Source organism: Ascaphus truei (assembly GCF_040206685.1).
Source record: "Ascaphus truei isolate aAscTru1 chromosome 1 unlocalized genomic scaffold, aAscTru1.hap1 SUPER_1_unloc_1, whole genome shotgun sequence".
Lineage (NCBI taxonomy): Eukaryota > Metazoa > Chordata > Amphibia > Anura > Ascaphidae > Ascaphus > Ascaphus truei.
Window position 1 is genome coordinate 198738 of NW_027453814.1, and position 27949 is coordinate 226686.

The 27949-nt window shown below is 53.3% G+C and overlaps 2 protein-coding genes across 8 annotated transcripts in view; one reads left to right on the top strand and one right to left on the bottom strand.

Annotated features, from left to right (window-relative positions):
* LOC142473244 (uncharacterized) overlaps positions 1–10755 on the top strand; it is a 50909-nt gene extending 40154 nt beyond the window's left edge. For 5 of the 7 annotated variants that reach the window (XM_075580432.1, XM_075580434.1, XM_075580433.1 and 2 more), the window contains one exon: positions 5451–10755. In XM_075580432.1, the coding sequence (XP_075436547.1) occupies positions 5451–6626 (1176 nt within the window). In that variant the 3' untranslated portion in view covers positions 6627–10755. The remainder of the gene's footprint in view (positions 1–5450) is intronic. The other 2 variants (XR_012790009.1, XR_012790008.1) reach the window with 2 other exon arrangements.
* Positions 10692–27949, bottom strand: part of LOC142473245 (retinol dehydrogenase 14-like) — a 34796-nt gene continuing 17538 nt past the window's right edge. Inside the window, exons 4-6 of the mRNA XM_075580437.1 lie at positions 25404–25595; positions 23691–23800; positions 10692–11394 (exon numbers count right to left, since the gene is read on the bottom strand). Of these exons, the coding sequence (XP_075436552.1) occupies positions 11206–11394; positions 23691–23800; positions 25404–25595 (491 nt within the window). The 3' untranslated portion in view covers positions 10692–11205. The remainder of the gene's footprint in view (positions 11395–23690; positions 23801–25403; positions 25596–27949) is intronic.

A 27949-nucleotide genomic window follows, 5' to 3' on the forward strand; every position in this document is an offset into this window, starting at 1 on the left:
CTCACGGAATAGGTCCAGAGGTCCACGTACCCTGCGGCCATATAGTAGCTCGAAGGGGGGGAGAAGCCTGTAGATTCCTGCGGTACCTCTCGGTAGGCAAACAGCAAGTGCTGTAAATGAATCTCCCAGTCTTTCCCCTCCTCCTCTATAAAGGTCCGAAGCATCTGCTTCAGGGTCCCGTTAAACCTCTCACATAATCCGTTTGTCTGGGGATGGTATGGGGTAGTGCGCCAGTGCTGTACACCGCATGCATCCCAGAGACAATGTAACAGTTCACTCATGAACTGCGACCCCTGATCGGTTAGGATCTCACTAGGGAAACCTACCCTAGAAAAAATGTTCAGCAAAGCTGCTGCCACTGTCTTGGCATCTATGGTGCCAAGCGCTACTGCCTCAGGGTACTGGGTGGCAAAATCCACCACCGTGAGGATGTAGCGCTTCCCTGACCTGCTAGTAATCATAAGGGGTCCTACGAGATCCATCGCTACTTTCTGGAAGGGTTCCCCTATTATCGGTAGGGGTTTCAGGGGTGCCTAAACACGGACGCCCGCCTTACCCACTCGCTGGCAGGCATCACAAGAGCGGCAGAAAGTGCCCACATCTCGAGATGCCCCCGGCCAGTAGTAACGCTGTAATAACCGGGCTCGCGTTCTGTTGACCCCCTGATGTCCCGCTAACGGAATAGAGTGAGCTACCCGTATCAGTTGCTGTCGGTACCCCTGGGGCACTACTAGCTGTCGCTTACCGGTCAATCCCTCCTCTATCCCTGGGTTCCCTTCTTCTCTATACAGGAGTCCCTTATACCATAGGCAGTGCTCAGTGCCTTCCCCTGCCTGAGATTCGGATGCCCGAAGTCTCACGCCGGCCAGGGTAGGGTCTGTCTTCACTGCCTCCCTAAACTGGGCTCCTAATTGTGGCCACCCCCCAGTCATGTCATTGTCCGGAGAATGGGGAAAGGTGAGGGGAAACAGTAAGTCAGTCTGTGGTTGCAACTGATCCTGGCTTACCTCCCCGGGCTTCTCTGCGCCCTCCGCTAACGTTGGTCCCAAAGGCTGGGGGACTGGCGCCGGCGCCATTGCCGCTATCTGGCTCCGGGTAACCGCCGCCACTGCAGCGGGTTTGGGCACTCGGTCATAGGTGCAGGTCATCGGTCCCAGATCGTTGCCAAGAAGAACTTCAGCATCCAAACCGGGTAAAACCCCCACCTCCCGCACACCCTGGCCCTCCTCCCAATCCAAAAAGATTCTGGCCACTTGCAGGAAACGTGGCTCTCCGTCGGCCACAGTGATCTGTATCCCAGGGCCTGGGAATAATTCCTCTGGCCGGACCATATCAGGTCGGACCAGGGTCATTGCAGCTCCTGAATCCGTCAAGCCGACTGCTTGCCGGTCACCGACTGTGATCGGGGTGAGATGTCTACTCCCGCCGTCCGTCTGCTGCAGGTCCGCGCTGAGATGTCCTCCGCTCCTGGCTGTGGGCACCGATGATTACCGGGACAGGTGTTGCATGGGACGTCTCGCTGGGAGTTGGTTCCATGACCGGTCCGGAGTCTTTGGTGGAAGCCACCCTTACGCGGGCTACCGGCTTCGCAGCTGGGGTGCGTTGCCCCTGATGGGGTCCGCCGGAACGCAGGGGTTCCGGGCAATCTGGTCTGATGTGACCAGGGCGGTTGCAGTTGTAGCACCGGAGCTCGTGCCGGAGCTCCCCCGCCTTCGGTGAACTGCTGCCCGCAGGCGGCCTCTGAGTCCATTGGGGGGTATTGGCAGACTTTCTGGCCGGTGCTGCCGCCACCGCCGCCTTGGCTACTGCTTTGGCGGACATCAGGGCTCGGCTGGCCACATAGTCGTCTGCAAGCCTCACCGCCTCCTGGTAAGTCTTGGGCTTCTTGTCGTACACCCAAACCCTCACCGCCGGCGGGCACTGCTGCATGAGCTGCTCCTGAAAGATGAGGACCAGCAGGCGTTGGTAAGTTCGTGCCTCATAGACCTCCACCCAGCGTATCCCGTTCAAAGCCATGCGGATCACGTAGGTAACATAGGACTCCTGGGGCTGCCTCTCTTCCTGCCGGAATTTACCCCGGTAGGCTTCAGGGGTAAAACCGTACTGAAACAATAACAGTTCTTTCAGGTGGTCATAGTCATCAGCATACTCATCTGGAAGCGCCATCATCATCTGCTTAGCCATGCCGGACAGTAAGCGGTCCAAACGTGCAACCCTATGCTGGGGAACCACTTTGTACCGCCGACACTGTGTCTCAAAGTTCTTTAGAAAACTGTCGATCTGATCAGTACTTTCCACGAACTTGGTGCGACTGTGCTGATCCAGTTTGAGTTCATCTGTGTTGGGTTGGACAGGGGGGCAATAAGCGGGTCTGTTCACTGCCATAGTGATAAACTGCAGCCGCTCCTCTGGTGTCCCTCTGTCACCCCACGCAGTAATCAGTGCCAACATTTCAGGGGTGAACATACTGGTAGCCGCAGCAACCAGTACCCCTCCTGTTGCACTGCTCCCGGGAGGTGCACTCGTTCCCTCCCCGGGATTCCGCCGCCCCGGCACTGGATTCCTTCCCTGATCTCCGGGTGGCTGTATAAGGGCAAGCTGAGCCGTATCCTGAGGCTCTGCAAGCCGGGCTTCATAGTCACCGATTGCGTCAACCATGTCTGCGACCTCCTGGTTCTCATAGGGCAGTCCATATTCACGGCACTTGTCTTTTAGCTGAGCTCGGGTCCTCATGTTGGATGAGCCTTCAGCCTCGCTCATGGTTCACGGTCGCAGCAGTGAGGTGGTGTTACAACTTGTGTTAACTGTTGCACTACTGTGTGTTCAATATCTTTAGTCCCAGGAACTCGCAATTACTCTCGAGTTCTCACTATATGACAGAGTCCCGCAGAACACTGTAATATAGGTTCAGTTCAATCCCACCGCTGCCACCAGTTAATTATAGAGCTTGTCACGGTAGCTTATGACAAGATATAATGAACACCAAATACCTGGGTTGAACTGAACGAGGCTTAGATATAATAAAATATAATTTATTCCTTAAAAAGGTGAACACAGCAATATAGTACAATTAATAGGCAAGAAGGTAACACTTACTTAGGGTTGGGGAATGGAGAAGTATCAGCTAGCAATTCTCCAGCAATCCGGTGACATTCAAGATGGTATCAGAAGAAGAACTAAAAAGTGTAGGGTTGACACAGTTTATATACCTGTGTAACCCTATTCTTAACATTGAATACAGACTATTGGTGAACAATTATCTGTATCCAATCCCTAACATGGAGCCACAGATTAACCCATGCCCCCCAGCTAATTAGCCCATGTGTACTGTGACTCTATGGGTAGCCCCATAATTAAATCAGGGGCGACGACCAGTCTACCAAAAGAAGTATCTGCATTGTTTGTAGGTGTAGACATAACACTTACAAACCACTCCAGTTTGATGATTCTCCACCCTCAGGTAACAATTAGAGTGGCAGAGTCTGTTGATTAGTACTTGGTCTGTTGATTAGTACTTAGTGTAAACAATCAGGGCAGTAAACTTTTGATCACAGTGCTTAGGCTCAATCAGCCGGCTGCCCTTCATGACCTATTAGCATAGCAGATGGAGTCTGCATTTTCAGAAAAGATCCAAAATACCATACATATACACTTTAATATCTACACATATTAATAAGTTCCATTCTGGTGGGCTCAGTGGGTCAAAATTTGCCAGTTTTTAATGCCTACAGTGACTCCACATATTGGCCGAATATCAACTCTCTGCGACCTCCAGAACTGGAGATACAGAAATGCACTTTAAAACATCTTTAAAATACAGGATTATAATGAAACATGGGAACAGGGGAACATACATTTTCATGACATGACAAGGTGTAAACCACATTCCTGGACCGCAGTCCAGTTAACCCCTTGCCTCCCTGGTGAGGTCAGGGGGTGGCCATATGGGGTGCAACCCCTTTAATACCGGGCCAACCCCCTCTCCCTCTACACTCGCTTCCCCCATCTCTCTCTCTCCATGTCACTTTCCCCATCTCTCTCTCCATCTCGCTTTCCCCCATCTCTCTCCATCTCGCTTTCCCCCATCTCTCCATCTCGCTTTCCCCATCTCTCTCTCCATCTCGCGCCCCCCCATCTCTCTCTCCATCTCTCTCTATCTCTCTGGTTATTTGTCTCTCTCTCTCTGCCTCCTTTTCTCTCCCTCTCCATTTGTCTCCATCCCACCGTCTCCCTCTCTCCCCTGTCTCTACACCCGTCTCCCCACCCAGTCTCTCCCCCCCCCATCTCCCCTGCCTCTGTCCCTCTCTCTCTTCCTGCCTCTCTCTCCCTCTCACCCAGCCTCCCTCCCTTTCTCCCTGACTCCCAGCCTCTCACCCAGCCACCCAGCCTCCCTCCCTCTCACCTAGCCTCCCTCCCACTCACCTAGCCTCCCTCCCACTCAACCAGCCTCCCTCCCACTCACCCAGCCTCCCTCCCACTCACCCAGTCTCCCTCCCACTCACCCAGCCTTCCTCTCACCCAGGCCTCCCTCCCTCTCACCCAGCCTCCTTCCCACTCACCCAGCCTCCCTCCCACTCACCCAGCCTCCCTCCCACTCACCCAGCCACTCAGACCTCCCTCTCATCCAGCCTCCCTCTCTCTGACCCAGCCTCCCTCCCACCCAGTCCTCCCTCCCTCTCACCCTGCCTTCCTCTCACCCAGCCTCACTCCCTCTCGCCCTGCCTCCCTCCCTCTCACCCAGCCTCCCTCTCTCTCACCCAGCCTGCCTCTGTCTCACCCAGCCTCTCACCCAGCCTCCCTCCCTCTCACCACCTCCCTCCTCTCTCTCACGTTCTCTCTCCATCTCTATTTCCCTGCCTCTCTTCCCCACTCTCCCTGCCTCTCTTCCCCTCTCTCCCTGCCTCTCTTTCCCTTTCACCCTGGCTCTCTTTCCCTCTCTCCGCCTCTCTCTCTGCCTCCCTCTCTCTCTGCCTCCCCCTCTCTCTCTCTGCCTCCCTCTATCTTTCTCTTGCTCTCTGCCTCCCTATCTCTCTTCCTTCGTCTCCCTCTCTCTCTCTCTCTGCCTCCCTCACTCTGGCTCCCTCTCTCTCTCTCTGCCTCCTTCTCTCTCTCTCTCTGCCCCCTTCTCTCTCAGTCTCTCTATGCCTCCTCTCTCTCTCTCTGCCTCCCTCTCTCTCTCTCTGCCTTCCTCTCTCTCTCTGCCTTCCTCTCTCTCTCTGCCTCCCTCTCTCTCTCTCTGCCTCCCCTCTCTCTCTCCCTCCCCTCTCTCTCTCCGCCTCCCTCTCTCTCTCTCTGCCTCACCCTCTCTCTGCCTCCCTCTCTCTCTCTCTGCCTCTCTCTCCTCTCTCTGTCCGCTTTTCTCTCTGTCCTCTCCTCTCTCCCCCCTCTCTCTCTGTCTCCTCTCCCTCTCTCTTCTCTCTATAATGCACGCCCTGTCTTCTCACCCCCAGTTCCTCTGGTCTCTGGACTTGCACTCCTGCCAGCGTGTGCCCGCCCCCACCCTGGCAGTGCTGCTGGAAGGATTGCCCCGCCTGGTGAAGCTGTGCCTCTCTGACACTCAGTGTGATACCCGTGTCCTGTCTGCCGTGGGCTCGTGCTGCCCACGTCTCCGTGAGCTGGACATCTCCCACTGCAAGAAGCTGACCCCGCCGTCCCTGCTTCACCTGGCATACGACCCCACACAGGGCACCTTCTGCTGCCCGGCCCTGAGGGTGCTACTGGCGCAGGATGTGATGCAGCCGGGCCCCCCAGAGCAGTGGGTACACGCTCTGTGCTTCCTACTCCTGGCATTGCCCAGCCTGGAGCAGCTCTCCAACGCTTCGCTGCCCAGTGCCCTACGCCTCCTCTGTACCCATCAGCTCAGTGAGGGGGGAAGTTCCCCGAGTGGTTTCCCCCAGCTGGCCGAGGTGGCACGGGCCAAGATAAGCCTGGCCAAGGTGGGGAAGGAGCCAGCAGATGGGTACCGTTGCCAATCAAAGCTTGGGATGGGCCCGGCAGTGGAAGGAGGGTGCAGAAAGGAGGAAGGTGGAACACACCAAGCTGAGGATGGAGAGGGCAAAGCAGGCCGGGCCTTGCGGCTGAGAAGGTTGGAGGACATGGAGGAGGTGGATTTACCCCTTGTGGGGTCTCTGTGCCAGGGAGTGGAAGAGGCTGCTATCTCACTGGGGGATCAGGTAGGGCCGAGCTGGGGCATTGTGCAGTGGCCTCGCCTCACCCACCTCACCCTGCACTGTCCCGGACCCCCGGTCAGGAGCCTCGAGGAGGTCCTCACCTCTTTGGAGAGTACGGGGAGCAGGCTGCGCTTCCTCTCCCTGCAGAACCTGCTCTGGGGCCAGGAGGGCTCCCTCCGCACCCTGCTGAGCCTGTGCCCGAACCTGAGGACTTTCCAGAGCCACCTCACCCCTCGCTGCCGCTCTGTGCCCCGCCACGCCCCCGAGGCAGAGCTGCCCCCGTGGGGCGAGGAGCTGGTTCCCCTGCCACTCCCTCACCTGCGCAGCTTCAGCCTGCTCATGGATGGGGGGGACCCAATGCACCCTGTCTTTGAACACACCTTGGGGGGCTCTTTGGTGTCTCTCCTGTGCGGGTGCGGGTGTCTCAATGTGGGGGGTGTCGGTTCTCCTGGATAGGGTGTTTGAAGCCACCCTGGTATTCTCTCCTCCTCCGCTGCGCAGGCTGAGGGCGGCCTCTCTGTGCCGCAGTAACGTCACCCCATGGGGGGCATCCCTTCTCCTGGGATCCGACAACCAGCTGGAGACCCTGGACCTGTCCCACTGCCCAGATATCACATGCAGGGACCACCAGAGGCTGCAGAAGAGGGTGGGAAAGGAGGGGATGGTCGTGGACATCACGTGGCAGTGACCGGACCACCAGAGACTGCAGGAGGGGGTCTGCAGGGAGAAACTGGGCATAGCATCACGTGGCAGTGACCGGACCACCAGAGACTGCAGGAGGGGGTCTGCAGGGAGAAACTGGGCTTAGCATCACGTGCATACAGATGTGGGCGTGGTGTCCTGCGCACAGGGCTGGGCGTGGTGTCCTGCGCACAGAGCTGGGTGGAGCAGAGCGGGGCGCAAGTCCTGCGCACAGAGCGGAGAGTGATGTCCTATGACAGAGCCAAGGCGTGGTGTCCTGCGCACCAGAGCCGGGCGTGGCGCCTTGCGTACAGAGCTGGGCATGGTGTCCTGCGCACAGAGCTGGCGTGGCGTCCTGCGCAGTGACACACAGTGAGCAGTTGAGCAGAGTGACACACAGTGAGCAGAGTGACACACAGTGAGCAGAGTGACACACAGTGAGCAGTTGAGCAGAGTGACAGACAGTGAGCAGTGTGACACACAGTGAGCAGTGTGACACACAGTGAGCAGTGACACACAGTGATCAGTGAGCAGTGACACACAGTGAGCAGAGTGACACACAGTGAGCAGAGTGATACACAGTGAGCAGAGTGACACACAGTGAGCAGTGACACACAGTGAGCAGAGTGACACACAGTGAGCAGAGTGACACACAGTGAGCAGAGTGACACACAGTGAGCAGAGTGACACACAGTGAGCAGTGACACACAGTGAGCAGAGTGACACACAGTGAGCAGAGTGACACACAGTGAGCAGAGTGACACACAGTGAGCAGAGTGACACACAGTGAGCAGAGTGACACACAGTGAGCAGAGTGACACACAGTGAGCAGAGTGACACACAGTGAGCAGAGTGACACACAGTGAGCAGAGTGACACACAGTGAGCAGAGTGACACACAGAGTAGTGACACGCAATGACACACAGTGAGCAGAGTGACACAGTGAGCAAAGTGACACACAATGAGTAGTGTGACACAGTGAGCAGAGTGACACGCAGTGACACAGTGAGCAGGGTGACACTCAGTGAGCAGAGTGACACAATGACACTGTGACAAAGTGAGCCGAGTGACACACAGTGAGCTGAGTGACATACAATGAGCAGTGTGACACATTGAGCAGTGACACAGTGAGCAGGGTGACACACAGTGAGCAGTGACACACAGTGAGCAGGGTGACACACAGTGAGCAGTGACACACAGTGAGCAGAGTGACACACAGTGAGCAGAGTGACACACAGTAAGCAGAGTGACACACAGTAAGCAGAGTGACACAGTGAGCAGAGTGACACACCTTGAGCAGTGTGACACACAGTGAGCAGTGTGACACACAGTGAGCAGTGTGACACACAGTGAGCAGTGTGACACACAGTGAGCAGTGTGACACACAGTGAGCAGAGTGACACACAGTAAGCAGAGTGACACACAGTAAGCAGAGTGACACACAGTGAGCAGAGTGACACACAGTGAGCAGAGTGACACACAGTGAGCAGAGTGACACACAGTGAGCAGAGTGACACACAGTGAGCAGAGTGACACACAGTGAGCAGAGTGACACACAGTGAGCAGTGTGACACACTGAGCAGTGTGAAACACAGTGAGCAGTGTGACACAGTGAGCAGTGTGACACACGGTGAGCAGAGTGACACACGGTGAGCAGAGTGACACACGGTGAGCAGAGTGACACACGGTGAGCAGAGTGACACACGGTGAGCAGAGTGACACACGGTGAGCAGAGTGACACACGGTGAGCAGAGTGACACACGGTGAGCAGGGTGACACACGGTAAGCAGAGTGACACAGTGAGCAGAGTGACACACGGTGAGCAGAGTGACACACAAGGTTTATTTAATACAGCTCTTGGTAACAAAGTCAGGTATTTGGCTCTTGATCCCGTGGCTCTTTTTATCGTGGTTATATACTGTGTATATATATATATATATATATAAATATACTTCATATAATCAGCTAATTTAGTGACCGATGGACGATATTTTACTTTGATAACATGTAGTTTGAGGTGAGAAACCGCAGGGTGTTTAGAACAGCGAGTGCTGACGGGAGGCAGGAAATCCGCCTGCATCACAGCACAGAGCAGCGGGCTAGTGACCACACGGGGAAAAGCGCGGCACTGGGGGAATTACAGGCCGTACGTTCTTATAACGAGAGACAATATAGCCGGCAAAATGCAAAGATTTATCTTTCTTTCTAGATTTCAGAAAATGAGCAAAATATTTCCAATTTTCAGAAATCGAGCGAATGATGAGGTGTACAGGCAGTATATACATCAGGCTGAGAGAAGGAGGTGTACAGGCTGTATATACGTCAGGCTGAGGGGAGGAGGCGTACAGGCAGTATATACGTCAGGCTGAGGGGAGGAGGTGTACAGACAGTATATACGTCAGGCTGAGGGGAGGAGGTGTACAGGCAGTATATATGTCAGGCTGAGGGGAGGAGGTGTACAGGCAGTATATATGTCAGGCTGAGGGGAGGAGGTGTACAGACAGTATATAAGTCAGACTGAGAGGAGGAGGTGTACAGACAGTATATACATCAGGCTGAGAGAAGGAGGTGTACAGGCAGTATATACGTCAGGCTGAGGGGAGGAGGTGTACAGACAGTAGATACGTCAGGCTGAGGGGAGGAGGTGTACAGGCAGTATATATGTCAGGCTGAGGGGAGGAGGTGTACAGACAGTATATAAGTCAGACTGAGAGGAGGAGGTGTACAGACAGTATATACATCAGGCTGAGAGAAGGAGGTGTACAGGCAGTATATACGTCAGGCTGAGAGGAGGAGGTGTACAGGCAGTATATACATCAGGCTGAGAGAAGGAGGTGTACAGGCAGTATATACGTCAGGCTGAGAGGAGGAGGTGTACAGGCAGTATATACGTCAGGCTGAGAGGAGGAGGTGTACAGGCAGTATATACGTCAGGCTGAGGGGAGGAGGCTTACAGGCAGTATATACGTCAGGCTGAGAGGAGGAGGTGTACAGGCAGTATATACGTCAGGCTGAGAGGAGGAGGCATACAGGCAGTATATACGTCAGGCTGAGAGGAGGAGGCGTACAGGCAGTATATACGTCAGGCTGAGAGGAGGAGGCGTACAGGCAGTATATACGTCAGGCTGAGAGGAGGAGGCGTACAGGCAGTATATACGTCAGGCTGAGAGGAGGAGGCGTACAGGCAGTATATAAGTCAGGCTGAGAGGAGGAGGAGGTGTACAGACAGTATATACGTCAGGCTGAGGGGAGGAGGTGTACAGGCAGTATATACGTCAGGCTGAGAGGAGGAGGCGTACAGGCAGTATATAAGTCAGGCTGAGAGGAGGAGGAGGTGTACAGGCAGTATATACGTCAGGCTGAGGGGAGGAGGTGTACAGGCAGTATATACGTCAGGCTGAGAGGAGGAGGTGTACGGGCAGTATATACATCAGGCTGAGAGGAGGAGGCGTACAGGCAGTATATACATCAGGCTGAGAGGAGGAGGCGTACAGGCAGTATATACGTCAGGCTGAGAGAAGGAGGTGTACAGGCAGTATATACGTCAGGCTGAGAGGAGGAGGCGTACAGGCAGTATATAAGTCAGGCTGAGGGGAGGAGGCGTACAGGCAGTATATACGTCAGGCTGAGGGGAGGAGGCGTACAGGCAGTATATACGTCAGGCTGAGAGGAGGAGGAGGTGTACAGACAGTATATAAGTCAGGCTGAGAGGAGGAGGTGTACAGACAGTATATAAGTCAGGCTGAGAGGAGGGAAGGAGGAAAACAGCAGAGGGATGTTTGGGACTGATTGGTATGTAGCCATTATCATTGCAGCATATAACTACTTACTGTACTCTGCTTTGTGTTATGGATTTTATTATCATTGTTATATTACAATAAATATCCCACCGTATATTGATTTATACTAATCTCCCGTCCCTTTTACTGTTACTCAGAGTATAGAATAACCTCTGTATGAGACATCCTTATGGGAAGAAAGGTGGGAACCACATCAATGGGGTGTTGGTGACAGGTCTGGTAATGAATGCCGCTTGGTGACATGTCCGGTAATGAATGCCGCTTGGTGACATGTCTGACGGTAATGAATGCCGCTTGGTGTCTTGGTGACATGTCTGATGGTAATGAATGCCGCTTGGTGTCTTGGTGACGTGTCTGATGGTAATGAATGCCGCTTGGTGTCTTGGTGACATGTCTGATGGTAATGAATGCCGTTTGGTGTCTTGGTGACATGTCTGACGGTAATGAATGCCGCTTGGTGTCTTGGTGACGTGTCTGATGGTAATGAATGCCGCTTGGTGTCTTGGTGACATGTCTGATGGTAATGAATGCCGCTTGGTGTCTTGGTGCCGCTGTCACAGTGAGGGGCTCGGTGCCGTCACGGCCTCACATGCCTCCCACAGCTTCCTTGCCATGGCCGTATCCCGTGCCTTCTCCGAGGGCAGCGCCAGGGTGCAGTCACTGTCAAAGTACTTCCCCGTGATCCCCTCGGCCTCCTCAGTCACTGAGCAGTATATGGTGCTGGCAGCGCCCTCCTCCGCGGACTGGGAGAGGGGGGAGAGAGAGGGGAGCAGCAAGAGACATGAGGAGAGAGAGGGGAGCAGTAAGAGACAGGAGGAGGAGAGAGAGGGGAGCAGCAAGAGACAGGAGGAGGAGAGGAGAGCAGTAAGAGACAGAAGGAGGAGAGAGAGGGGAGCAGTAAGAGACAGGAGGAGGAGAGGAGAGCAGTAAGAGACAGGAGGAGGAGAGAGAGGGGAGCAGTAAGAGACAGGAGGAGGAGAGAGAGGGGAGCAGTAAGAGACAGGAGGAGGAGAGAGAGGGGAGCAGTAAGAGACAGGAGGAGGAGAGAGGGGGGAGCAGTAACAGACAGGAGGAGGAGAGAGAGGGGAGCAGTAAGAGACAGGAGGAGGAGAGAGGGGGGAGCAGTAAGAGACAGGAGGAGGAGAGAGGGGAGCAGTAAGAGACAGGAGGAGGAGAGAGAGGGGAGCAGTAAGAGACAGGAGGAGGAGAGAGGGGGGAGCAGTAACAGACAGGAGGAGGAGAGAGAGGGGAGCAGTAAGAGACAGGAGGAGGAGAGAGAGGGGAGCAGTAAGAGACAGGAGGAGGAGAGAGAGGGGAGCAGTAAGAGACAGGAGGAGGAGAGAGGGGGGAGCAGTAACAGACAGGAGGAGAGAGAGGGGAGCAGTAAGAGACAGGAGGAGGAGAGAGAGGGGAGCAGTAAGAGACAGGAGGAGAGAGAGGGGAGCAGTAAGAGACAGGAGGAGGAGAGAGAGGGGAGCAGCAAGAGACAGGAGGAGGAGAGAGAGGGGAGCAGCAAGAGACAGAAGGAGGAGAGAGAGGGGAGCAGTAAGAGACAGGAGGAGGAGAGAGAGGGGAGCAGCAAGAGACAGGAGGAGGAGAGAGAGGGGAGCAGCAAGAGACAGGAGGAGGAGAGAGAGGGGAGCAGTGACAGACAGGAGGAGGAGAGAGGGGAGCAGTAAGAGACAGGAGGAGGAGAGAGAGGGGAGCAGCAAGAGACAGGAGGAGGAGAGGAGAGCAGCAAGAGACAGGAGGAGAGAGAGGGGAGCAGTAAGAGACAGGAGGAGAGAGAGGGGAGCAGTAAGAGACAGGAGGAGGAGAGAGAGGGGAGCAGCAAGAGACAGGAGGAGAGAGAGGGGAGCAGTAAGAGACAGAAGGAGGAGAGAGAGGGGAGCAGTAAGAGACAGGAGGAGGAGAGGAGAGCAGTAAGAGACAGGAGGAGGAGAGAGAGGGGAGCAGTAAGAGACAGGAGGAGGAGAGAGAGGGGAGCAGTAAGAGACAGGAGGAGGAGAGAGAGGGGAGCAGTAAGAGACAGGAGGAGGAGAGAGGGGGGAGCAGTAACAGACAGGAGGAGGAGAGAGAGGGGAGCAGTAAGAGACAGGAGGAGGAGAGAGAGGGGAGCAGTAAGAGACAGGAGGAGGAGAGAGGGGGGAGCAGTAACAGACAGGAGGAGAGAGAGGGGAGCAGTAAGAGACAGGAGGAGGAGAGAGAGGGGAGCAGTAAGAGACAGGAGGAGAGAGAGGGGAGCAGTAAGAGACAGGAGGAGGAGAGAGAGGGGAGCAGCAAGAGACAGGAGGAGGAGAGAGAGGGGAGCAGCAAGAGACAGAAGGAGGAGAGAGAGGGGAGCAGTAAGAGACAGGAGGAGGAGAGAGAGGGGAGCAGCAAGAGACAGGAGGAGGAGAGAGAGGGGAGCAGCAAGAGACAGGAGGAGGAGAGAGAGGGGAGCAGTAAGAGACAGGAGGAGAGAGAGGGGAGCAGTAAGAGACAGGAGGAGGAGAGAGAGGGGAGCAGCAAGAGACAGGAGGAGGAGAGAGAGGGGAGCAGCAAGAGACAGGAGGAGGAGAGAGAGGGGAGCAGTAAGAGACAGGAGGAGGAGAGAGAGGAGCAGCAAGAGACAGAAGGAGGAGAGAGAGGGGAGCAGTAAGAGACAGGAGGAGGAGAGAGAGGGGAGCAGTAAGAGACAGGAGGAGAGAGAGGGGAGCAGTAAGAGACAGGAGGAGGAGAGAGGGGAGCAGTAAGAGACAGGAGGAGGAGAGAGAGGGGAGCAGTAAGAGACAGGAGGAGAGAGAGGGGAGCAGTAAGAGACAGGAGGAGGAGAGAGGGGAGCAGTAAGAGACAGGAGGAGAGAGAGGGGGAGCAGTAAGAGACAGGAGGAGAGAGAGGGGGAGCAGTAAGAGACAGGAGGAGGAGAGAGAGGGGAGCAGTAAGAGACAGGAGGAGAGAGAGGGGAGCAGTAAGAGACAGGAGGAGGAGAGAGAGGGGAGCAGCAAGAGACAGGAGGAGGAGAGAGAGGGGAGCAGCAAGAGACAGAAGGAGGAGAGAGAGGGGAGCAGCAAGAGACAGAAGGAGGAGAGAGAGGGGAGCAGTAAGAGACAGGAGGAGGAGAGAGAGGGGAGCAGTAAGAGACAGGAGGAGAGAGAGGGGAGCAGTAAGAGACAGGAGGAGGAGAGAGGGGAGCAGTAAGAGACAGGAGGAGGAGAGAGAGGGGAGCAGTAAGAGACAGGAGGAGAGAGAGGGGAGCAGTAAGAGACAGGAGGAGGAGAGAGGGGAGCAGTAAGAGACAGGAGGAGAGAGAGGGGGAGCAGTAAGAGACAGGAGGAGAGAGAGGGGGAGCAGTAAGAGACAGGAGGAGGAGAGAGAGGGGAGCAGTAAGAGACAGGAGGAGAGAGAGGGGAGCAGTAAGAGACAGGAGGAGGAGAGAGAGGGGAGCAGCAAGAGACAGGAGGAGGAGAGAGAGGGGAGCAGTAAGAGACAGGAGGAGGAGAGAGGGGGGAGCAGTAAGAGACAGGAGGAGAGAGAGGGGAGCAGTAAGAGACAGGAGGAGGAGAGAGAGGGGAGCAGTAAGAGACAGGAGGAGAGAGAGGGGAGCAGTAAGAGACAGGAGGAGGAGAGAGAGGGGAGCAGCAAGAGACAGGAGGAGGAGAGAGAGGGGAGCAGTAAGAGACAGGAGGAGGAGAGAGAGGGGAGCAGTAAGAGACAGGAGGAGAGAGAGGGGAGCAGTAAGAGACAGGAGGAGGAGAGAGGGGAGCAGTAAGAGACAGGAGGAGAGAGAGGGGGAGCAGTAAGAGACAGGAGGAGGAGAGAGAGGGGAGCAGTAAGAGACAGGAGGAGAGAGAGGGGAGCAGTAAGAGACAGGAGGAGGAGAGAGAGGGGAGCAGTAAGAGACAGGAGGAGGAGAGAGAGGGGAGCAGTAAGAGACAGGAGGAGGAGAGAGAGGGGAGCAGTAAGAGACAGGAGGAGGAGAGAGGGGAGCAGTAAGAGACAGGAGGAGGAGAGAGAGGGGAGCAGCAAGAGACAGAAGGAGGAGAGAGAGGGGAGCAGTAAGAGACAGGAGGAGGAGAGAGAGGGGAGCAGTAAGAGACAGGAGGAGGAGAGAGAGGGGAGCAGTAAGAGACAGGAGGAGGAGAGAGAGGGGAGCAGTAAGAGACAGGAGGAGAGAGAGGGGGAGCAGTAAGAGACAGGAGGAGGAGAGAGAGGGGAGCAGTAAGAGACAGGAGGAGAGAGAGGGGAGCAGTAAGAGACAGGAGGAGGAGAGAGAGGGGAGCAGTAAGAGACAGGAGGAGGAGAGAGAGGGGAGCAGTAAGAGACAGGAGGAGGAGAGAGAGGGGAGCAGTAAGAGACAGGAGGAGGAGAGAGGGGAGCAGTAAGAGACAGGAGGAGGAGAGAGAGGGGAGCAGCAAGAGACAGAAGGAGGAGAGAGAGGGGAGCAGTAAGAGACAGGAGGAGGAGAGAGGAGCAGCAAGAGACAGGAGGAGGAGAGAGAGGGGAGCAGTAAGAGACAGGAGGAGGAGAGAGAGGGGAGCAGTAAGAGACAGGAGGAGGAGAGAGGGGAGCAGTAAGAGACAGGAGGAGGAGAGAGGGGAGCAGTAAGAGACAGGAGGAGGAGAGGAGAGCAGTAAGAGACAGGAGGAGGAGAGAGGGGAGCAGTAAGATGGGAGGAGGAGGAGAGAGAGGGGAGCAGTAAGAGACAGGAGGAGAGAGAGGGGAGCAGTAAGAGACAGGAGGAGGAGAGAGAGGGGAGCAGTAAGAGACAGGAGGAGGAGAGAGGGGAGCAGTAAGAGACAGGAGGAGGAGAGAGAGGGGAGCAGCAAGAGACAGAAGGAGGAGAGAGGGGAGCAGTAAGAGACAGGAGGAGGAGAGAGGAGCAGCAAGAGACAGGAGGAGGAGAGAGAGGGGAGCAGTAAGAGACAGGAGGAGGAGAGAGAGGGGAGCAGTAAGAAACAGGAGGAGGAGAGAGGGGAGCAGTAAGAGACAGGAGGAGGAGAGAGGGGAGCAGTAAGAGACAGGAGGAGGAGAGGAGAGCAGTAAGAGACAGGAGGAGGAGAGAGGGGAGCAGTAAGATGGGAGGAGGAGGAGAGAGAGGGGAGCAGTAAGAGACAGGAGGAGAGAGAGGGGAGCAGTAAGAGACAGGAGGAGGAGAGAGAGGGGAGCAGTAAGAGACAGGAGGAGGAGAGAGGGGAGCAGTAAGAGACAGGAGGAGGAGAGAGAGGGGAGCAGCAAGAGACAGAAGGAGGAGAGAGGGGAGCAGTAAGAGACAGGAGGAGGAGAGAGGAGCAGCAAGAGACAGGAGGAGGAGAGAGAGGGGAGCAGTAAGAGACAGGAGGAGGAGAGAGAGGGGAGCAGTAAGAAACAGGAGGAGGAGAGAGGGGAGCAGTAAGAGACAGGAGGAGGAGAGAGGGGAGCAGTAAGAGACAGGAGGAGGAGAGGAGAGCAGTAAGAGACAGGAGGAGGAGAGAGGGGAGCAGTAAGATGGGAGGAGGAGGAGAGAGAGGGGAGCAGTAAGAGACAGGAGGAGAGAGAGAGGAGCAGTAAGAGACAGGAGGAGGAGAGAGAGGAGCAGTAAGAGACAGGAGGAGGAGAGAGAGGAGCAGTAAGAGACAGGAGGAGGAGGACACAAAAGGGGTTTAATGAAATAAATACAAATCACTTACACCATGAATGTGGAGGAGGCTCAGTCCATTCAGAGTCTCATGTTTTCCTCTCTCTCTCTCTACTCCCATGTCTTTCTGCTTCCCTCTCTCTCCTCCCGTCTCTTACTGCTCCCCCTCTCCTCTTACTGCTATCCTTTCTCTCCACTCATCTCCCCCTCCTGTCTCTTACTGCTTCCCTCTCTCTCATCTCGTCTCCTCCCACCTCTTACTGGTTCCCTCTCCTATATTGTCTCATGATTATATATATATATATATATATATATGTAATCATTGTCTCATGATTATATATATATATAATCATGAGACAATATAATATTGGTAGTGTAGGACCTACTGAAATGGGGTCACCGTGACGTGGTTGTACGTAGGGAAAAAGGAACCACAGATCCAATATCAGTGCTCTAGAGTAGACCATATATGGTCCATAAGTGTCTCCTATATATGGAGCATATATCACATGATTTTTGACAGCTTTTTGTAACAAAAGTATATTCGGATAAACAAAAAGTTTGTACTCCCAGGTTGAAGATAAAACCTTAATAATTGTACCCAGAGGGGGTGTCCGTGTACCCACGGAAGTGGAAGCCATAGACCCCCTCACGGTGTGGAGGTGATGTCTACTGGAATTAGACTGTAAACAAATTTGAAGAGATTCCTTGAACATCAATAATACAAACACTTCGGATAGTACTCACGACCGTGTTGTTTGTGAATCCGACAGTGTAGGCGGACGCTCACAGAGGTATGCAAGGGAGACTTGTTATGGTGAAATTAAATAAGGCTTTTATTGCACCTGTTTCCTTAACATCAGGAAACCATCCAAACAAGGGGTAAACAAAGCTTCTATTCACTTGGGAGCATTTCTAGTGCAGTCCACACTCCCTTTAGATAAGCATGTCTCTCAGCCCCAAACATATATCATGAAATGAGCAGATATAAAAAGTCTTAAAGGAAAGTCTTATCTGTTCCTTGTAGTTGGAGGGAAAGTCTTCTCTGTTCCTGGGTTGTTGCCTTTTCCTCAGGCGATATCAGGATTCAGGTTCAGAAGTATTTTCCCTTGTGTCTTGCAAGCAGCCCCTTCTGGTAGACTCAAGACGTCTGTCCCCATGTCAGTCTCACAAGTTGTGAGAGTCAGGAACAATCTCCCTTTCTGTTTCAAGGGCAGGCTTTTCTAAGCAACCTAATCAGGCAGGTGGTGTTTGTTAATTGACTACCAGCAGTTAACCACCACACTGCTGGATTAGAGGCATATTTCCTGAACAGGGATAACTCCCCTGTTACATACCTCCCCTGTTTGTGGGAAGCTCGGGCTTGCCACGGCCAAAGCCCATCCTTCCACTCTCATTCTAGATATCTCTGTGACTTGAATGAGAGTGGATGGAGGAAGAGAACCCTCAGTCCCGCTGGGATCGGAGCCTTTTCTCCAGTTCATTCGTGTCTCCTCCCGAAGGTGCTTGAGATCAGCACTCCCCAGTCGCTCGAGGAGGACTTTTTCTAAGTATAGTCTTTTTGCTACGTGCGCGGTCATGAGATTTCCCTCGCGTCGGGTGCTCGTTTTATTGCCGGTAGACTGTATGGCAGCAGTTGCAGAGCATTTAAAAACAGCCCTTTGAGTTTTCCGCTCTTGAAGCTGTCTCTCTGCACTTTTTCCACTTAATGGAGTTGCTAGTTCAGCCTCTTTGGGATTAAGTTGCAAATCCATATCCACTTCCAGAGAATGTCCCATCTTTTCTGCTTCATCAGCTAAGGATTCTTCTGGTTTTGATTCAGCACGTGTACCTTCTTTTGTTGCCTGTTGGGTGGCTGAAGGTTTTGCTAGTGCTTGTTTAGGTGGTTCAAATTTTGCAACCTTGTTTTTCAGACGAGCGGTATTCCCAGCTCTCACTGCACCCTTGTCTTCATGGAATTTTGTGGCTGTGGGATACTGACGCTTAGTCAGGGTCAATACTTGTCCTTGTAGAACTGTAATCTCATCCGCGAGAGATCCCTGTTTTTTGAGTGCGTCTTGCAAGTCTCTTCTCAGGGAATTTATCTGCACGCTTTGCTTTCTCTGAGCTTGCTTCCACATTTTCACTGCATTGTGAAGCACTATGAACTTCTTTGCTTGGGCCACAGTTACTTGTTTCAGTTTCTGGACCTTCTTGTACTCCCTTTTGTGCCGAGTCACCTGGGTTCTAAGCATGGCCTCTAGCGATGCTTTGGTGACACTCAGGGTAGCCTTCAGTTTCTCATGCTGCTTTGCGGGGACATACTGGGTAATCAGACGTTCCTGCAGCACTTGTACTTCTTTAGAAGCCTGCAGATTGTCTTCCTAAAGAGTTTGCTGCTTCTCCTCGGCCTTCTGGAGGTGCGTACGCAGACCTTGCAGTTGGTTCTGCAGTCGGTGCTCTGCTTCAAACTTCTCACCTTCCAACAGTCTTTTTATTTCCTTAAGCTCGTGCAGCTTTTCATTCTTTTCCTTGACTTCGTCTGTCAAATGAAAATGTTCTTCTTACGGTTTTAAGTTATCTCTTTTTAATCTTAAATTTTCTCCTTTTTTAGTCTCTGTACTATTCAGGGCTTCCTTGCAGTCCTCCTTCCATTTACGCACATCTGCTTTGAGAATGACAGTCTCCTGGCGTGAGACTTCCTTCTCTAGGTTGAGGGTCTGAAGCTCCTTCTGAGAGACTTGGAGATCTGTATTAAGATTGACAATCGTTTCTTTAGAAATGTCCAGCTCCTCAGTGAGACTGTGTAGTTCCTTTCTGGAGCGTTCCAGTTCTGTGCGGCAGCTGTTGGTCTCATGATGTGAGGCATCCAGTGCTCTGCAGAGTGTCTGAACCTCTTTCTGAGATACGTCCACCTCTATCCGGACATTGTTGACCTCCTGTTGTGAGGCATTCAGCTCTACGCGAAGAGTGTGAACCTCTTGCTGAAAGACTGTCATCTGCTTTAGTGCCTCCTCATACTTCCGCTTCAGTTTAGTCATCATTTTATCAGATTGGCTCTGCTTTTCATCCATGGCGGAAATAGTAGCGTTTGCAGTATCTAGCTCAGTCTTGAGATCGTCCAATTCTGTTCCAGATTCAGAGTACATTGCGAGCACCGTCTTCTCTAACTCAGCATTATCTTCTCTCTCAAGTTTCAATTGTTCCCGAAGTAGATCACAGTCACGCCTGGGCATCTTCAGGGCGTCTTCAGGGCTGGTCAAGGGATCGTCACTCACTGGTTCCGGCTCCGCTTCCCTGGGATGATTGGTTGAGGGTTCCTCACTGTTGGCACCGGACAGACACTTCTTTGGGGTACACGACTTCTGCCTTGGGCCCTCTGGATATTCGGTTATCCGCGGGACGAATTCTCCATTTTCTCTAGGCTGCAGGGCATCTCGGTCCCCCTTTTTCTCCACAGGATCTGCGGACGTGTCTGTTCCTTCCACGGTAAGTGAAGAACCGCTTTTCTTTTTTCGCCTTTTTGATTTGGATGACACCGTCCCTTCAGAGATACTGGGGTCTCCATCTTCATTTGAAATTTTAGCAGCGTCACTGGATCCACCCGGCTTTTCTTGCACCTGTAATAGCTGACAGAAATATTCGGTGATCCACTGCTCCCGCTCTGTCTCCTGCTGATCATATTCGTCATCAAAGGGAGCGGTCTTTTCTGTTCGTGCCGAGTTCAGGCACCCCCACCATTCTTGGGATGTTTTGTGGGTGTGACTCGGTTCGGGTTCCCCGTAAGAGATGTCTTCCTCTTTATTGGACTGGAAGGGCCACTCTTCCATGGGGTAGGTATGTGCAAACGGGTGAACAAGGGGTTAACCCACCAGGCGCTCAAAAGTATAGAAATGGCTGCTGCATGTTGCTTGATACCGTTTCTAGGGAAAGGTCACGGCAAACTCCAAATATATAAGTATCAACAGTCTTTTCCAGCAACTGGCTCGCTTGTGAGCACTATCATAGTCGAGATAAAAAGACTCACGTTTGAATGGAGTGTGTGGCGCCGTTTCCAAAAGATCCTCACAGGGTCCGTCCAGCCGCCAACCCTACCGCAGCAGTTCCAACACGGTGGGTGGTCACATGACCGGCGGGGACTGTGTAGTTTCCGGAATAGCAAAGGCAGCAGCCTGGCGTGCTAGCGATGATGAACAGGAAGTATACAGGAACTACTCCAACAGGAGGCAGAGACGCAGCACAGCCGTGGTAGAAAAACAAAGGAAGGCTGATATACTGACTAGAAAACTTTATTACAGCAGAGTGTAGTACTGACGGATCCTCTGCTGGGCTAAAACGCGTCAGAGGATCCGTCAGTACTACACTCTGCTGTAATAAAGTTTTCTAGTCACTACATCAGCCTTCCTTCGTTTTTCTACCACGGCTGTGCTTCGTCTCTGCCTCCTGTTGGAGGAGTTCCTGTATACTTCCGTGGGGTAAGGTTCATTGCAGGAACGCTGCATCTTGTCCTCCATTTTGAGGCTATCAGGTGTAATTTTCTTCCTGATCTCAGGAGGCGCTATTGCAGCTGTTGCCACTGTATTTGCTAGAACCCCCAATTGTGGTAGTCCTTGTAGAGGTCGTAGCTCTCACAGGCATCTCTGTAGACTTTTTCTTTCTTGGGTAAGTTTTACAATATCAGCAGTACTGTGCACGCATTTTCTCTCATCAGGTATACAGGATATGCAGTTGCTAGGTAAAAATGTCTATTTGCTTTACACCATTTACTTGCTAGGTCTAATCTCTCATTAGGTATGCTGGATGTGCAGTTGCTAGGTAAAAACCTCTGTTTGCTTTACACCATTAACTTGCTATGTGCCATCTATCTGCTTCAGCCAAATGATGTGGTTTTCTTCTTGAGTTCAGTCTCAACTTTGGGTATTATGACATTCACTCTTCACACTTTGGGATACCTTTTACACAGCTCAGCAATTCCTTTTTTCTAGTAGGCAATTTTACCCTCAGCACTTGTTTACTGAAAATTCCCCTGCTTCAGCACAGTCTTGCATCAATTTTCACACTTTTCTGCATATATTCCATTCACAACTGATAGTCCTATGCGTTGTGGCAGCCTTTACTTGAGGAATCAGTACCGCTCTTGGGTCACCATCTGTATTCACTGCTTCGGCTAAATATTTGAAAACAACAAACGCCTATCCCTTTTAAGGGCTAACTCACTTCTTGAACCCTGACTATGGCTAGAAGGCAAACCCCCTATTTCAATGACCATATTACACTTTATTGTGATAGGCAAATAAGGTTTACCTGCTTCAGCAGTCTCTCTCTCTCTCCTCTTGGAATCGGGGAAAAGAGTCCATCTGTGGTTTTGTAAGTTTCAGTGCAGTGTAGATTTCCTGCCTGGGTGTGTATCTCTTTAACTCTGTCTCTGCTGCATGAGATCTTTGGTAAGGCTGTTTGTAGGCATAAAGCACAAAAAAAATTCCATAGGCAATCTCCGGGTCCCTTCTAACTTCAAAGACGACCACTCATCCCACTTCTGACGACCATATGTAGGCGGACGCACACAGAGGTATGCAAGGGAGACTTGTTATGGTGAAATTAAATAAGGCTTTTATTGCGCCTATTTCCTTAACATCAGGAAACCATCCAAACAAGGGGTAAACAAAGCTTCTATTCACTTGGGAGTATTTCTAGTGCAGTCCACACTCCCTTTAGATAAGCATGTTTCCCAGCCCCAAACATATATCATGAAATGAGCAGATATAAAAAGTCTTAAAGGAAAGTCTTATCTGTTCCTTGTAGTTGGAGGGAAAGTCTTCTCTGTTCCTGGGTTGTTGCCTTTTCCTCAGGTGATATCAGCAGGTTCAGAAGTATTTTCCCCTGTGTCTTGCAGGCAGCCTCTTCTGGTAGACTCAAGACGTCTGTCCCCATGTCAGTCTCACAAGTTGTGAGAGTCAGGGACAATCTCCCTTTCTGTTTCAAGGGCAGGCTTTTCTAAGCAACCTAATCAGGCAGGTGGTGTTTGTTAATTGACTACCAACAGTTAACCACCACACTGCTGGATTAGAGGCAATATTTCCTGAACAGGGATAACTCCCCTGTTACAGAGAGTAACGTGCTCCCAGCTCGCGATCAGATGCAGGAAGTGCTATCCCGGGGGGGAAGGAATAAGCGGTGCACTGCATTGAAAATCAATGGAGGCTGGATCGCTCAAAAATAGAAAAATGTTTTATTTTGCCAAAGCGCACGCAGGTGCGAAACGCGTGAGAGCTCCTTGTTTTTAACATGTTTCTGAGGGCCACATAAAGCGTTTTTCTATTTTTGAGCGATCTAGCCTCCATTGATTTTCACCACAGTGCACCGCTTATTCCTTCCCCCCCGGGATAGCACTTCCTGTGACATGGTTGCTGGCTTAAAATATTTTGGTCAATGTATTGAACTAAATGACCCATATAAATACAGGAGGCGATGGATCACAACGCCTTCTGGGAGAGACGTAATCCCAAGACACAACTTCAACCAGCAATCTTGGATAATTCAATATGGACTGAGCATTTCCAGGGTCTCTGTAAAGGTATACAACCTGAGGACCTCACCGTGACTCAAAGATAAACCCAAGAGAAACGGCCAGTCTGTTTAAAATGTTCATCGCTGTCGTAATAATATCATGAGAATATTATGTAGTTAATCTCTTTTGTGCTTGAGGGATTAATGAGCTAAACTTCTTTAACAAAATACAAAATGCTGAGTGGGAAACTGGTGAGGACGGTTTCTTAGGGCTGCTCCGAACTTCAGAGGGACCTTTGCGGGGGTGAAGAGTGGCGCAGCTTGCGGGTTGTGTATCGATCCTCGGATCCTGTAGAGAAGATATTGTCCATTTGAGGGACCTTTGCAGGGGTGAAGCGTGGGGCAGCTTGCGGGCGCCAGTATTAACCCTTGTCCCATATGCAGGTCACGTGCTAGTAGGGTGCCGTACGTGACAGTCGCCATCTGATTTCCCATCCTGTAGAGAAGGTACCCTGCCTGCGCTGTGATGGGAGTTTCCTCGGAGTTGCTCATTAATGAATGTGTCCGCTGTGGAAAACAATTGTTCCTTACCTCCTTCCAGAGGAGGAGGCGGCGTCAGGGACAGAGGGAGATGTTCATGAAACTACGATAGAGCCAGTTGTGGTATTGGCGGATCAATGGGAGCTTCTGTACGACAATACCCCGATCGGAACTATCGCAGTTAACTAAATAACTCCCATGGAGCAAGAGAGGAGAGATGGAGAGAAATGCAGTTAGAGGTGGAGAGAGGGAGGTCACAGGAGTGAGTGATCGGAGAACTGAGGCTCAGGGACATCATTGAACCCACAACATTGTCTTCTTTCACCATGATTTGCTCGCAGTATTAGACCTCCCACCAGAACATTGCCCATTCTATCCCAGTGTGTTGACCATGGTCCACAATGACCTTGTTCTGACCTTGAAAAAGAAGGCGCCGATGAGCCTGAACAGGAATCTCATGATGAAGGGATAGTGCCTCATGGCTTCAGTCACCACAATCCCGGGGTTCAGGCTGTTCACGGTCACTCCTGGGGGTAGGAAACTCATCCAGTTAGCAACTCTACCACCCCTTTCCAGCTCCCCTCCCCACCCAATGACCCGCTTGGTATCCTCTATGCCATGGGTGGCCAACTGCAGTCCTCAAGGGCCACAAACAGGTCACATTTTAAGGATATCCCTGCTTCAGCACCAGTGGCTCAATCAGTCCCTGCTTCAGCACCAGTGGCTCAATCAGTCCCTGCTTCAGCAAATGTGGCTCAATCAGAGGCTTAGTCTCCAACAGCCACCAGTGCTGAAGCAGGGATATCCTGAACACCAGACTTGTTGGTGGCCCTTGGGGACTGGAGTTGGCCACTCCTACTCTATGCAATACCACAAGACAAGCTACTTCCATCATCCCTCCTTACTCACCCACCAACAAGCTACTTCCATCATCCCTCCTTACTCACCAACCAACAAGCTACTTCCATCATCCCTCCTTACTCACCCACCAACAAGCTACTCCCATCATCCCTCCTTACTCACCCACCAACAAGCTACTCCCATCATCCATCCTTACTCACCCACCAACAAGCTACTTCCATCATCCCTCCTTACTCACCCACCAACAAGCTACTTCCATCATCCCTCCGTACTCACCCACCTACAAGCTACTCCCATCATCCCTCCGTACTCACCCACCAACAAGCTACTTCCATCATCACTCCTTACTCACCCACCAACAAGCTACTTCCATCATCCCTCCTTACTCACCCACCAACAAGCTACTTCCATCATCCCTCCGTACTCACCCACCTACAAGCTACTTCCATCATCCCTCCTTACTCACCCACCAACAAGCTACTTCCATCATCCCTCCTTACTCACCCACCAACAAGCTACTTCCATCATCCCTCCGTACTCACCCACCAACAAGCTACTCCCATCATCCCTCCGTACTCACCCACCAACAAGCTACTTCCATCATCCATCCTTACTCACCCACCAACAAGCTACTCCCATCATCCCTCCTTACTCACCCACCAACAAGCTGCTTCCATCATCCCTCCTTACTCACCCACCAACAAGCTACTTCCATCATCCCTCCTTACTCACCCACCAACAAGCTACTTCCATCATCCCTCCGTACTCACCCACCAACAAGCTACTCCCATCATCCCTCCGTACTCACCCACCAACAAGCTACTTCCATCATCCCTCCTTACTCACCCACCAACAAGCTACTTCCATCATCCCTCCTTACTCACCCACCAACAAGCTACTTCCATCATCCCTCCTTACTCACCCACCAACAAGCTACTTCCATCATCCCTCCTTACTCACCCAACAATGAACAGGTTTAGCCCATTCCTGCTCCAATGAAAAGCAGAAACACGCCCTCTCCACAGAGAGCAGCTCTATAATCCCCAATGAGAGGCTCCATCATCTCCTCTCTGCTCCCTCACCCACTGACAACCACATAGCAGAACCGGTGCCAGTCACCGCCCCCCATGTGACCCGTCGGTCCCCGTACCCCCCAGCCTCCCGCATCCCTCCCCAGCCCCCCGCACCGGTGCCCTGCAGCCTCCCCCCATGTGACCCGTCGGCCCCCGTACCCCCCAGCCCCCCGCATCCCTCCCCAGCCCCCCGCACCGGTGCCCTGCAGCCTCCGCGCCAGCTCGTTCGCACACATGAGGTTCATGAGCTTGGTGCAGTTGTACGAATCATTGAAGGTGTTTTTCTGTAGCTCCTCCCCCTTCAGGTGCCGCACGTCGATGAAGCCGCGATCGTGCATGAAGGAGGATACGAAAACCACACGCCCAGGACCGGAGCGCTGCATGAGTCCTGCAGGGGGAGACAGAGAGAGCTGCATGAGTCCTGCAGGGGGAGACAGAGAGAGCTGCATGAGTCCTGCAGGGGGAGCCAGAGAGAGCTGCATGAGTCCTGCAGGGGGAGATAGAGAGAGCTGCATGAGTCCTGCAGGGGGAGAGAGAGAGCTGCATGAGTCCTGCATGGGGGAGAGAGAGAGAGAGCTGCATGAGTCCTGCAGGGGGAGACAGAGAGAGCTGCATGAGTCCTGCAGGGGGAGACAGAGAGAGCTGCATGAGTGCTGCAGGGGGGGACAGAGAGCTGCATGAGTCCTGCAGGGGGAGACAGAGGGAGCTGCATGAGTCCTGCAGGGGGAGATAAAGAGAGCTGCATGAGTCCTGCAGGGGGAGACAGAGAGAGCTGCATGAGTCCTGCAGGGGGAGACAGAGAGAGCTGCATGAGTCCTGCAGGGGGAGACAGAGAGAGCTGCATGAGAGCTGCAGGGGGAGACAGAGAGCTTCAGGGGGAGACAGAGAGAGCTGCATGAGTCCTGCAGGGGGAGACAGAGAGAGCTGCATGAGTCCTGCAGGGGGAGATAGAGAGCTGCATGAGTCCTGCAGGGGGAGACAGAGAGAGCTGCATGAGTCCTGCAGGGGGAGACAGAGAGAGCTGCATGAATACTGCAGGGGGAGACAGAGAGAGCTGCATGAGTCCTGCAGGGGGAGACAGAGAGAGCTACATGAGTCCTGCAGGGGGAGACAGAGAGAGCTGCAGGGGGAGACAGAGAGAGCTGCATGAGTCCTGCAGCGGGAGACAGAGAGCTTCAGGGGGAGACAGAGAGAGCTGCATGAGTCCTGCAGGGGGAGACAGAGAGAGCTGCATGAGAGCTGCAGGGGGAGACAGAGAGAGCTGCATGAGTCCTGCAGGGGGAGATAGAGAGCTGCATGAGTCCTGCAGGGGGAGACAGAGAGCTGCATGAGTCCTGCAGGGGGAGACAGAGAGAGCTGCATGAGTGCAGGGGGAGATAAAGAGAGCTGCATGAGTCCTGCAGGGGGAGACAGAGAGAGCTGCATGAGTCCTGCAGGGGGAGACAGAGAGAGCTGCATGAGTCCTGCAGGGAGAGACAGAGAGCTGCATGAGTCCTGCAGGGGGAGACAAAGAGAGAGCTGCATGAGTCCTGCAGGGGGAGACAGAGAGAGCTGCATGAGTCCTGGAGGGGGAGACAGAGAGAGAGCTGCATGAGTCGTGCAGGGGGTGATAGAGAGAGCTGCATGAGTCCTGCAGGGGGAGACAGAGAGCTGCATGAGTCCTGCAGGGGGAGACAGAGAGAGAGCTGCATGAGTCCTGCAGGGGGAGACAGAGAGAGCTGCATGAGTCCTGCAGGGGGAGACAGAGAGCTGCATGAGTCCTTCAGGGGGAGAGAGAGAGCTGCATGAGTCCTACAGGGGGAGACAGAGAGAGCTGCATGAGCCCTGAGAGGGGAGACAGAGAGAGCTGCATGAGCCCTGCAGGGGGAGACAGAGAGAGCTGCATGAATACTGCAGGGGGAGAGAGAGCTGCATGAGTCCTGCATTGAGAGACAGAGAGAGCTGCATGAGCCCTACAGGGGCAGACAGAGAGAGCTGCATGAGCCCTGCAGGGGGAGACAGAGAGCTGCATGAGTCCTGCAGGGGGAGACAGAGAGAGCTGCATGAGTCCTGCAGGGGGAGACAGAGAGCTGCATGAGTCCTGCAGGGGGAGACAGAGAGAGCTGCATGAGCCCTGCAGGGGGAGCCAGAGAGAGCTGCATGAGTCCTGCAGGGGGAGACAGAGAGAGCTGCATGAGTCCTGCAGGGGGAGACAGAGAGCTGCATGAGTCCTGCAGGGGGAGACAGAGAGAGCTGCATGAGTCGTGCAGGGGGTGATAGAGAGAGCTGCATGAGTCCTGCAGGGGGAGACAGAGAGAGAGCTGCATGAGTCTTGCAGGGGGAGACAGAGAGAGAGCTGCATGAGTCCTGCAGGGGGAGACAGAGAGAGCTGCATGAGCCCTGAGAGGGGAGACAGAGAGAGCTGTATGAGCCCTGCAGGGGGAGACAGAGAGAGCTGCATGAATACTGCAGGGGGAGAGAGAGCTGCATGAGTCCTGCATTGAGAGACAGAGAGAGCTGCATGAGTCCTGCAGGGGGAGACAGAGAGAGAGCTGCATGAGTCCTGCAGGGGGAGACAGAGAGAGAGCTGCATGAGTCCGGCAGGGGGAGACAGAGAGAGCTGCATGAGCCCTGCAGGGGGAGCCAGAGAGAGCTGCATGAGTCCTGCAGGGGGAGACAGAGAGAGCTGCATGAGTCCTGCAGGGGGAGACAGAGAGAGCTGCATGAGTCGTGCAGGGGGTGATAGAGAGAGCTGCATGAGTC